The 12,810-nt window shown below is 37.3% G+C and overlaps 1 protein-coding gene across 8 annotated transcripts in view; it reads left to right on the forward strand.

The window, feature by feature from the left end:
- Positions 1-12,810, forward strand: part of ZDHHC20 (zinc finger DHHC-type palmitoyltransferase 20) — an 89,983-nt gene that overhangs the window by 31,610 nt on the left and 45,563 nt on the right. For all 8 annotated transcript variants that reach the window (XR_002726064.3, XR_002726062.3, XR_002726061.3 and 5 more), the window contains exons 2-3: positions 949-975; positions 5,478-5,581. Coding sequence is in view for 4 of the 8 variants with exons in the window: in XM_023190652.3 (XP_023046420.1) it covers positions 949-975; positions 5,478-5,581 (131 nt within the window). In the remaining 4 variants the exon portion in view is untranslated. The remainder of the gene's footprint in view (positions 1-948; positions 976-5,477; positions 5,582-12,810) is intronic.

Consider the following 12,810-nt stretch of genomic DNA (forward strand, 5'->3'; position numbering starts at 1 on the left):
AAAAAAAAAAAAAAAAAAAAAAAAAAAAAAAAAAAAAAGGAAGAAACTAGAGAGGTAGACAGATTGTAGATTACAGAGGGCTTGTAGTGTTTGCTACCTACCCTGAAGATTTTGGACTTCATTCTGAAAGCGACTCACAGGTATTGAAGAGTATTCATCAGATTTGCTGGTGGTGGTGATGCGCTACGCTGACTATAGAAAGATGCCTTAAGCTGTTGCATTTGAGGAAGGCAGTGGGGAGGGACTGAAGAATAGATGACATTATAAACAGACTTAGATAGTAGAACCAACATGACTCGAGGCCATTGGATTATCCAGAAAGAAAGAGTAAATAGCAGTTCCTGGGGTTTCAGGCTTGGTAGACTGAAGTGGTTGTTGGCTTTATTCATCACAAGAGTAGTACAAGATGGAAGAAAACATAAGAGAGGTAGACACTGCTGAATTACGTTTTCTGTGCGTAGTCTGACTTCTTCAGTATTTGATTATTCAGAGAAAAGTAAAACACTAAAAATTAGGGTAAGTTCCTCTACTTTTTTCTTTAGAAAAAATGCATTTGTCTTAAGTATAGATTCCCAAAGAGGTTGATAAGAGTACATTTCAGACTAATAAGTAAGTTGTGAGGGTCATAGAGGGACAGTTCTGTTCATTCTGCAGATATCATTAAGGAAAGAGCTAAAGAAAACATTGCAGCTATAACCATGTTGATACACTTAATAAAGTTCTGAAAACATTTGGTGTGACTGTAATGTTAATGATAAAGAATTTGAATTTTAGCATTTTAATGGTTTTGGAGTTTTTTTAGTGCAATTTTGACTTTGTATTAGTGTCTACAATTTATAACTATATTTTATTTTTTTGAAAATATTAAGATGAATATTCAACCTGAAATAAAACTTACATACAAAATGTTTAAAGTATATTTATTCACTGTTTTTTCTTCTATTCTAGTTACTATTTTTGGAAATGAAGAAAATGGTAAGGCACTTTTAGTTTCAATTTAAGTTAAATGCTTAATCTTATTTTAATTGGAACAGACTTTTTATTTATTGATGAATACATGTGTTTTTGTTTTTTAGAAATAAAATCCCTATCTTTAAATTTTAAGTAATTAAAAGAAGATCTAGTAATGGGGTTATTTCCAGACCAAAATATTTCATGTATTCTCATTTTGTGTTATTTATGTAAATTAAAGTAGCCATTATTTTGTACAGCACCTAGTACTCAAACTTCTTTGTGTATTTATATAAATATTTCTGTCTCATATGTTCTTCAAAACTTTTTATTTGGATTTTTAAAATACGAGTTCTAGCTAGCTAGGTTGAGGAGACAATTTTGCTTTCATGATGTCTGAATTTTATTGATGGTTCTCGTTTAGGCATTTGTTAAAATCACACTTTACAATGCACAGATATTTAAGAAAATAACCAGACTGTAAATTTGTAAATTGCATTACCAGTTTAAGGAAGCTAAAGTTTTTATAACAACTAAGTAAAAAAGACTGTGCCTAGAAGGAAAAATCATTTCTCAAAATTTCACTGAGATAAAAGTAAATTTCATAAGTCTGTTGAGATTAAATTTAAACAGAATTTAATTGGACATGCAAAACTCCAGAGGATTTCTAAAATACTTGAACAATTAGAAATTATTAATGTATAGTAATTCCTCTTACTGTAGATAATTAGGCATTAAGTATGTAAATCTTAAATTACCTTTAAATTTAATTTCTCAGTAACAGAATAAATGCAGACTCAATCTTGGTTGGCTTATTTTCTTTCTTTAAATAAAAAATGTTTCCTGTATGTTGGAAGCACAGATACAGAAAGCAAAGAATTTCAGAAGTTCTTATAAAAGAACTTTTAACTTATCTTTTGGGGCTTTTTACCATGTCTCTCAAAGAGTCTTTTTTTTTTTTTTTTTTTTAATTGAGATGGAGTCTCGCTCTGTCGCCCAGGCTGGAGTGCACTGGTGATCTCGGCTCACTGCGAGCTCCGCCTCCCGGGTTCATGCCGTTCTCCTGCCTCAGCCTCCTGAGTAGCTGGGACTACGGGTGCCCGCCACCATGCCCAGCTAATTTTTTGTATTTTTTTTTTTTTAGTAGAGATGGGGTTTTACTGTGTTAGCCAGGATGGTCTCAATCTCCTGACCTCGTGATCTGCCCGCCTCAGTCTCCCAGGGTGCTGGGATTACAGGCGTGAGCCACATTGCCTGGCCAAAGAATCTTTCAATACAGTCTTTTGTTGTTGTTGCTGTTAGCTTGTTTGTTTTTAAATTCAGTTACAGGTGATTTTTGAACTTTTGAACACAGAGTTTGGTATATAGGTTTCAGGTTTTTCTTTCAACTTTGATTTAATTTTCTTGGTTAACTATGATTTTACTTCCTCTATTGTAACCAGTGGTTTAATAGCAGGTGTATGTAACCAGAAGTTTGCCTACTGATAATCACATTAATTTGAATTTAGTGAAAAGCATTGTTTTCTGTTATTCTTTACTCATTATAATTTAATAATACCATCTTTTAAGTACTTACTATATTCTAGGTCTTGTGTTAAGAGCTTTATTTTATCTGTTTTTTAACAATATATTTTTAAGCAAAACCATTTTGTTTTGTTTTCATGAAGAAAAGAAATATTCTGAAATTATATTAAATTTTTTTTAAAACTATGAAGAGTATATTGTTTTTACATTTAAAGTATCTCAAAGTTACCATCTATCTCAAAATTACACAATAGTGTATAGATGAGGGAGGAACAACAAGCTTGATTTAATATGGAGTCTAGGCAAAAATATTTATAAAGGAAGTAAGCAAAGTGAAGATAACATTGCAGGGTTGTTAAATGGTCTCAGTGTTATCGTGACAGTAGGAAACTAAGTTCTTGCACGCTTTTCCAAAGGAAAAACAAATGAAGCAGTTATATATAATATATTAAAATATGTATATATAATATATTTTTTTTCTTCTTCTTTTTTTTGAGATGGCGTCTCGCTCTGTCGCTCAGGCTAGAGTGCGGTGGCGCGATCTCAGCTCACTACAACCTTTGCCTCCCAGGTTTGGGCGATCCTCCCACCTCAGCCTACCACGTAGCTGAGATTACAAGTGTGCACCACCACGCCCAGCTTATTTTTTGTATTAGTAGAGATGGGGTTCTACCATGTTGGCCAGGCTGGTATTGAACTCCTGGCCTCAAGTGATCTGCCCGCCGCAGCCTCCCAAAGTGCTGGGAATACAGGCGCGAGCCACAGCACCTGGCCAAAGCAATGATATTGAGTCCATTGGGTACACCGTGGGGTTCAACCTGAAGGGAACTGACAGGATAGAGAAAGCAGATTTTGAAAAACCAGTTTTTAATGCGCATGACAATCAATGTTAGTGGAAGCAAAAAGAGCACATTTGAAAATAGAAGGAAGTTAGGGTTACAATTTTATCTTGGCATCAGATACTTGCTTAGAAGTAGAATATGACCATTAAGATGATGGTTTGAAACGTGGAGGAAACTGTAATTTTAGCTAGGACATAGTGAAAAAAACCTTGGATCTTTGTCAAACAGATATGGGTTTGAATTCTGGCTTCATCATTTCATAACTAAGTGACGTTGGACAAAGTATTAAATTCTCTGAGCCTCACTGCTTACATCTGTAAACTGGAATGATAGCTTAGAAGACTTACTGTGAGGGTTAGAAATAAGGCATGGATTATAGTGCCTTCTAGTTGGCTTTTGGTACATAGGAGCGGTGATTTGAGTACCTATAGTCGGTCATGGTGACTGAGTAGTCCCACAGTTTTCCTAGGATGCATTGGTAATGAGGTTGGAATTATTTCTTAGGAATTCCACAGCCAAGAGGGAAAAGAAACTATGAGCAGCATATTTGACATCAGCCACTGAGATGGACTGGAAGCAAGGAGGCCAGCTGGCTCTTGCAGCAATCCAGAGAACACAGGCAACAATTTATGAACTATGCACCGGCAGTGAAAATAATGACAATTATTGAAATTATTGAAAACGAATGAAAATAATAATAATGAGTTCACTTGGAGAGAAATTTTAGGAGCTAGAATTAGTCGTATTTGCACTGATAAGCTGTGAGATACAAGGAGTCATTTCAGGCCTGGGTTTCTGCGTTGGTCAGCTGTGTGACTGGAGTTTCTGTTCTCTGAGATCAGGCATGAACCCAATACAATTTCAAAAGAAAAGGTTGGGTTGCAACAGGGTTGTCAAATTATTATTATTATTATATTTGAAAAGAACAAGCACTTTTTAAACCAGAAACATAAGGGAAAATAAACCTCAGACCAAAGGAAGGAGAGTACTTCAAACTGAATACGTGTTAGCTTTTACAAAAGCTTCATTAGGTTCTCTCTTTTTTTTTTTTTTCAGTGCAGACCAGTGAATACTTTATCAGTTCTTAAAATTGAGAAACACTGACATAGGGAATGCACAAAAAGGACCAAATTTTGGAGAAAATAATTAAAATGTCTGGATAAGACTAATAGTAATAATATTAATAGTCAGTATTTATTGAGGATTTATTGTGTGCCAGGCATTCTTCTAAGTGTTTTGCATGTATTAGCTCATCAGTATTAAGCAGTTAGCTTTACTGAAATAAGTAATTGAAATCTAAGCAAATTATTTGGAGAGTGCAGTATGAAGAAGTAATTAATTCTGAAAGTAACAGAAAAGACCTTTGTGGAAGGAGTAGCATGTTATCAGAACTTTAAAAATGAGTAGAATTTCAGACTTGTCTATATTTGTTATCTTCAGTGGGTTTATGGTGCTGCATTACAAACTGAAAAAGAGTTTAAGCATCTGGTAGATCTTAAAGAAATCAGTACTACTTCTTTCAAATATGTAGAATACAACAAAAAGCTTAAAATTATATCAGTGACAATATTTGGAGCTAGAGATGTTGGAATGTTACATTAATCTACTTGGGAAACAGTTATGTTAGATACTCAAAATGGCCAAAACTTTTTCTTGTTAGCCTGTATTGAACGGGAATGAAATTTAAGGTACTTTTCCTGAACAATACAGGGAATGAGTTATTCAGATGTATTCATCATTTATGGTGATGGTAACTTATTTTATTTACTTTCAGTTGACAGTTCCTTGGATTTAATGTTCATAGTAATAGATTCTGTTTTAAATAATTTTAAGTCATTTAAGATGAACTTTTGGAGAACTTGAAATATAGTGAGTGAAGAAAGTGTTTTAGCTTAAATCTTCAGCAATTTAATATAATCAAATCTCATCTTAAATCTCATCTTATAAACCAGACTGATAATCCTTAAATATAGGAACAGAATATTTCTTCATATCTAGTAATGTTTCCTCATGCAAGTAAAGTTTTTATATTTGATGTTTCAGCACATTTTAATTTGTTTATTGGATTTGGCCTCCTGACCCAATTATTGTGTTTTAATGTAATGCCTTTTGCTGTTTTCACCTGGATTCAATGAACTGTTATTTGTTTTTATTTACCAGGAAAGACCGTTGTTTACCTTGTGGCTTTCCATCTGTTCTTTGTTATGTTTGTATGGTCCTATTGGATGACAATTTTCACATCTCCCGCTTCCCCCTCCAAAGAGGTAAATTTAATGTTGGTAAATTACCACATGTTTTAACTGATTATGGATTTTTTTTTCCCTTGTGTTACCTTTGTTAAAACTTTACATAATGCATGTGTTCTGTTTCCATTCATAAAACTGCTTGGTTGCTCTGTACTGTGAATGTGAGTCATCAGCCTGTTCTCAGATACAGTCCACTGACATAGCATAGTAAAAGTTCAGCAGTATAGAAATGCTTACTACTTTTCTGCCATGCTATGTTTTCTTAAAGACATACTTTATATTACTGAAATAAAGTCTTAAGGAACAGAATTGAGTTAGGAAAGTAGAGTTTATCTTTAGAAACTCTCAACATTTATATTTTCTCAGGCGTGAACAGATATGCTGCAATTAAAGTTTTGTGATGGAAACAAATTGTCTAGGCTATTGCTAGCTGCACTTTAATATGACTAGTGTTTCTTCTAATTGGAGGTTCCATTTGGAAAATAATATAGGTAAACATTTATGTGGAGTAGGTTTTATGACCAGTATGTCTCTCTTACCTCGCCATAGCTGACTGAATTCTTCCTTCACTGAAAATTTCATATAGCAAGGTGGCTAAGAATATATTCTCTAGAGTTAGAGTTGTCTGAGTTTGATCTTTTGCTCTAACAATTTAATCTCTTCAAGCTGCAGTTTTCTTATCAAAAAATGGAGCTAACAATTGTGCCTGTCTCCGTAGGATGTTTGTAAAGATTGTGAGATTCATTCAGTTAAAACATGCATTTATTTATTTATCTATCTATCTATCTATCTATCTATTTATTTATTTATTTATTGAGATGGAGTTTCGCTCTTGTCACCCGGGCTGGAGTACAATGGCATGATCTTGGCTCACTGCAACCTCCGCCTCCCAGGTTCAAGCGATTCTCCTGCCTCAGCCTCCTGAGTAGCTGGGATTACAGGCACGCACCACCATGCCTGGCTAATTACAGGCACGCACCACCATGCCTGGCTAATTTTTGTGTTTTTATAGAGACGGATTTCCCCATGTTGGTCAGGCCGTTCCTGAACTCCTGGCCTCAGGTGATCCACCCGCTTCAGCCTCCCAAAGTGCTGGGATTACAGGCAAGAGCCACCACGCCTGGCGTGAGCTTTTAAAATAGTAGTTTACCTGCCACATTGTTAGGACTCAAATATTAGATGATGATGAAAATGTAATCGTTTCCCTTTGTGTTAAATTTATCAAAATCATTAAAAATTATAGACCATATGTTTAAAAATAGAATCAACTTCTATTTAACTTTGCAGTGAAGAACATACATACAAAAAGTACGCATATGCGTACACACCTGTGCAACTACTACCCAATTCAAGAAACAGAACATTACCAGAACCCCATCAACCCCTGATGCTTCCTTTCAGTCATCCGCTTCATAAGAAGCCACTCTTTTGCCTTCTAACAGCATAGATTAGTTTTGCCTGTCTTTTGTACTAAATATAAATGGCGTTGTAGTATTGTGTGTATGGTGTGTATGTGTATAGTCATAGTCATGTGTGTATGTGGCTTCTTTCATTAACATTCTATTTGTAAGATTCATCTGTGTTACGTATAGTTGCAGATCATTCATTCTAATTATTGTTTAGTATTCAGTTGTATGTAACACATTTTATTTACTCGGTCTACTGTTAATGAGCATATGGGTAGCCTCCAGCTTCGAGCTGTTACAAGTAGGGCTGCTGCAAACGTTCTAGTGCATGTCTCTTGGATAATATATATGTAGTTATTTTGGGTAGATGCCTAGGAGTAGAACTAGTAAATATACATTTAACATTAGCAAGTAATGCCATACAGTCTTTTGCCTGATTTTTCTATTAGATGCTTTTGTTTTAAAAGGTAAAGTAAACCATAAGTCATACTTCAGTGTTGCTTCACATATATTCATCAGGCATTTGTTACTAATTAGTCAGCCCTTAAAGTTATGTTACAAACTATCATCCATTTCTTAATCTTGAAATTGAAAAGGACTTAATTTTGTTTATTCAATTACTAGTAGTGATGACTATTGAAAACATCGCATGTGTAAAAAGTAAATAATTCTCATTACAGGAAATAAGAAATAGAATAAGAAAAGTAATTGGTAGTGCTTTTGAGAAGCAGTATAATGTAGAGGTTAAGAATGCAGGCCGGACGTGGTGGCTCATGCCTGTAATCCAGCACTTTGGAAGGCCGAGGCAGGCAGGTGGATCACTTTAGTGCAGGACTTTGGCAACAGCCTTGGCAATGTAGCAAACCCCGTCTCTACAAAGAATAAAAGAATTAGCTGGGCGTGGTGGTGGCACTTGTAGTCCCAGCTGCTCGGAGACCGAGGTGGGAGGATCACGGAGCCCAGGGAGGTTGAGCCTGCAGTGAGCCGTGATCATGCCACTGCACTCCAGCCCAGGCAGCATAGTGAGACCCTGTCTCAGACAGCAGCAACAACAATACCACACAGACTCTGGACTAAAACTGCTCAGGTTCAGCTCGTACCTCTGCAACGTACTATCTGTGTTAGCTGTGGGACTTTGGAGACTTTCCTTAGTTGATCCCTCCTCTGTAAAGTGAGGGTGATATTAGTACCCACCTCATAGGATAGCTATAAGATTTGAGCAAATTGATAATCTATGTAATTAATAATAGATACTATATGGAGTTAATAGTATATATAAAGAGCTCAGGCCGGGCGCAGTGGCTCAAGCCTGTAATCCCAGCCCTTTGGGAGGCCGAGACGGGCGGATCACGAGGTCAGGAGATCGAGACCACTCTGGCTAACACGGTGAAACCCCGTCTCTACTAAAAAATACAAAAAAGTAGCCAGGCGAGGTGGCGGGCGCCTGTAGTCCCAGCTACCTGGGAGGCTGAGGCAGGAGAATGGCGTGAACCTGGGAGGCGGAGCTTGCAGTGAGCTGAGATCTGGCCACAGCACTCCAGCCTGGGCGACAGAGCGAGACTCCGTCTCAAAAAAAAAAAAAAAAAAAGAGCTCAGAAGAATGCTTAGCACCTAATAAGTACCATCAAAATGTTATTATTATTATTATTTTTTTGGTGGTGGTTCTAGCATATTGCATCCATTTAGCATTCAGCCCAGAGCTTAGGCCTTCACATCACCTTCTCCTTCATTCTCCTCTACTCCTGTAAGGTCATCTGTCTGCCCAAGCCTGTATCCAGTGACCTTGCTGTGGCATGCTTCATTTGCCCTGTCAGAGAACTTACCATCTGGTATTGTAATTGCCTGTTTACTAATATGCATCACATTATTATATTTTAAATTTTGTGAGGGCAGGGATATTTACATTGCATTCTTCACTATATCCCTTCCCACACTCTCTGGCACATAGTGGATTTTCAATAATTATTAAATGAACTAATTATTAAATCTTCATAGGCCAGCTAAGCTAAGCTCTAGGGACAACTAAGAACAGGAATTTAAGATTCTCTTTGCCGCCGGGCGCGGTGACTCACGCCTGTAATGCCAGCACTTTGGGAGGCTGAGACGGGTGGATCACAAGGTCAGGAGATCGAGACCATCCTGGCTAACACGGTGAAACCCCATCTCTACTAAAAATACAAAAAATCAGCCGGGCGTGGTGGCGGTGCCTGTAGTCCCAGCTACTCGGAAGGCTGAGCCAGGAGAATGGCGTGAACCCAGGAGGCGGAGCTTGCAGTGAGCTGAGATCGTGCCACTGCACTCCAGCCTGGGTGACAGAGCAAAGACTCCATCTCAAAAAAAAAAAAAAGATTCTGTTTGCCACTGAGCTTACAGTGTGCTGACTGAGGTAGGCCTATGTAAACAATTACAGAGCTGTGAGTTTGGTGCTGATGTCATACCAAGCTCACAGCTTTGTTAGGAGGATTCTGTCAGCTCAGAGGTTGGTGCTAATATAACACCAAACTCACAGCTTTTATTAGGAGGATTCAGTCAGCTCAGAGGTTAGAATGGTGCTTGGAGATCCAGGTCTAGGGGAATAGATTGGGTCTAAAAAGCAAAAACTAGGGTCAGACGTGGTGGCTTATGCCTATAATCCTAGCACTTTGGGAGGCAGAGGCAGGTTAATCACCTGAGGTCAGGAGTTTGAGACCCGCCTGACTAACATGGTGAAACCCCATCTCTACTAAAAATACAGAATTAGCCGGGTATGGTGGCGCATGCCTGTAATCCCAGCTGTTTAGGAGGCTGAGGCAGGAGAATTGCCTGAACCTGGGAGGCGGAGGATGCAGTGAGCCAAGATCACGCTGTTGCATTCCAGCCTAGGCAACAAGAACGGAACTCTGTCTCAAACAAGAGCGAAACTCTGTCTCAGTCGTCATCGTCATCATCATCATCATCATCATCATCATCATCAAAAACTATAAATCTTTAAGGAAGTTAAGTTATAAATATGGATGAGGTGTCTTTTTTTCATTGTTTCAATCAAGTACTTCTTGACCACCCACTGGATATCAGACTGTGCTAGGCTTAAAGGTAGAGACAAACAGTAAACAAATAAAATAATTATAAATTGTGATAAATTTGGAAAAATAATATGGTAATATAATACAGTATAACAAAGTAAAAGCTACTTTAGGGGAGAAAGAGCTACTTTTAGATAGTATGGTCAAATAAATCTCTGAGGAAGTGGCGTTTAAGCTGAGACCTTTGCAAGTATCCCTTCCAGTAAGCTTTTTGAAGGAAAAATCTTTGTTCTTTATTCTTGTATCCCCAGTAGTTAGAATCAGACCTCGTGTATAACAGGCAGATTGATAAAGACTTAAATGAAGACATGGTGAGGAAGAGGCAGCATGTGAATAGCTGATAAGCATCTCCCATCACCAAGTGTCATCTTTTCTAAAAAGAAAATACGGCCCCATCCCTTCCCTGACTATAATCCTACAGAGTTTGCCAGTTAGCTGTAAGATAAAGCTCATGTTCATTTGCATGGTACACCAAGTCGCTTCATGAACTAAAGTCTTACTGATTTAATCTTCATTGCTTCTTCATGGAACTCTATAATCAAGCAGTGTGTTAAGCTGAATATACTGGCCTATTTTCACATCCTTGTGCTTTCTGTATGCTGTTCCCTTTGCCAAGATTTTCTTTTCTTCTCTGTCTTCCTGAAAGATTCCTGTTTATCTTTCAAAACTGAGGTGCACTGCCTTCAAGAAACTTTCACTGGTAACTCGCACTACCTCCCAAGGGAGCTTTTATCAGCCCTTGTAATATATTGTTAATGTTGTACTCTATGCTGATTCGTATTTTGTAATTCTTTGTTTATATGGCTCTCTTACTAGACTATAGAAATATACTTTTTGAAGGCAAGGGTTGTTTTTATTCATCTTTGGATCTCTGATATCCAGGACAACACCTCACTCTTAATTGGCATTTAATATATATTTAAATAGAACTGTCTGAACACTGAATTTAAGACAATAATAGCATTTCATAGTTTGAATTCTGTTCACTAGTTTTGAATGAAAAGACAAACTTCTAGAACTAATTCAAAATTACAATCTGTTTGAATTTTTGTTTTGTTCCATTCCTCATCTAAAATTCTGATGCCTCTTGAAATTTTCATTTGGTTTAAGCTTTTCAGAATTTTATAACCTTCATTTTTTTTTTTTTTTTTTAAAGACAGAGTCTCACCCTGTCACCAGGCTGGAGTATAGTGTTGTGATCTCACTGCAACCTCCACCTCCCAGATTCAAACAGTTCTCCTGCCTCAGCCTCCCGAGTAGCTGGCACTACAGGCGCATGCCACCACACCCAGCTAATTTTTGTATTTTTTAAGTAGAGACAGGGTTTCACCATGTTGGCCAGGCTGGTCTGGAATTCCTGACCTCGTGATCCACCTGCTTCGGCCTCCCAAAGTGCTAGGATTATAGGCATGAGCCACCATGCCTGGCCCATAACCTTCATTCTTAAGGATAAGTGATGATGTTGAGTAGCAATAGAGAGGCCTGAGGTTTTGATGCTAGCAGACTAGGAATAGAACAGCCCAGAGAAATCTGTTGAAATTTTATAGGGAATCTGTAAAATTTGATCAGAACACCTTCTATTCAAATATATTTAGCATGTTACTATGTGATTTTTATACTCTACTATGAATATGTAAGAGACACATCATGTCAGGAAAGAACTTTCTAACAAGTTAAAATTCTCTTAAAGAGAACATGCCATCTTGCAAAATAGAAAAATATTTCTCTGAAAGTATTCAAGAGGGACCCAATCTGTCAGAAATGTCTGAAGACCTCTCTTGTGATGGAAGATTAGATAAGGGACCGCCATTGTCTTTAAGACTTTTTCATCTTTAAGGTTATGTGAGTCTTTCCTGACTTCTTACTGTCCTGTTCATCTGTTCATGTTGCTTCTTGTCCCTGATAAGTAATTTGGGGGTTTCTTGTCCCATCACAATTTGATTGTGGAAGCTGAGCGAGGTAATCTAAATAGACTCTTACATTTCCTAAAGTATGGTGTTTTAGTCAGGTTAGAGTAACAATCTATAAAAAGCAAAAACATTTATTTTACGTTGTAATATAGAGGAAAATGTACCAGAATAGAAAACAGAATACCTGTATTTTACTATTGGCTCTGCCAGGAGTTCTGCAATCTTAGAAAATTGCCTAAGTCTCTTAGAATCACAATTTCCTCAATTCACAGCTCTCTCTACTATGCCACACTGTTGCCTTGTTTATAGCAGAATACTGTGTTGTTAAGCTAATACCATTAGCAATGATGGGGCAGCAAGAGGAGACATTTTGGTATTTGAGTTAGCAACTAGACCAAATACTCCTTAAACATGAAAAGTTAGGACTCCTTAGGGCTTTTTAAGCAAAACCCTACAAGTAAATAAAAATTGAGGAATTGTATTATTAAAATATAAAACACAATGAAGAACAAATCTTAAGCCATTCTTAGTTTTTTTTTTTTTAAATCTATGAAGTAAAGACTGATAGAAACCTATAGTTCCTGGTAACATGAAATTGAGGTATAAAACTTAGGATCCTTGAGATGTTAGGATGACATATGAAAAGAACAATTTGCTCTGAAGGGAAAATGCTATTAAGAGAAATGAACCAGAGGCTGGTCACACATGGGAACAGACACTAAGAAGTGAAAACAAGAAACAGCTCTAGGCCGGGCGCGGTGGCTCACGCCTGTAATCCCAGCACTTTGGGAGGCCGAGGTGGGTGGATCACAAGGTCAGGAGATCGAGACCATCCTGGCTAACACGGTGAAACCCCCGTCTCTACTAAA

The sequence above is a fragment of the Piliocolobus tephrosceles genome, chromosome X (genome assembly GCF_002776525.5).
Source record: "Piliocolobus tephrosceles isolate RC106 chromosome X, ASM277652v3, whole genome shotgun sequence".
Classification (NCBI taxonomy): Eukaryota; Metazoa; Chordata; class Mammalia; order Primates; family Cercopithecidae; genus Piliocolobus; species Piliocolobus tephrosceles.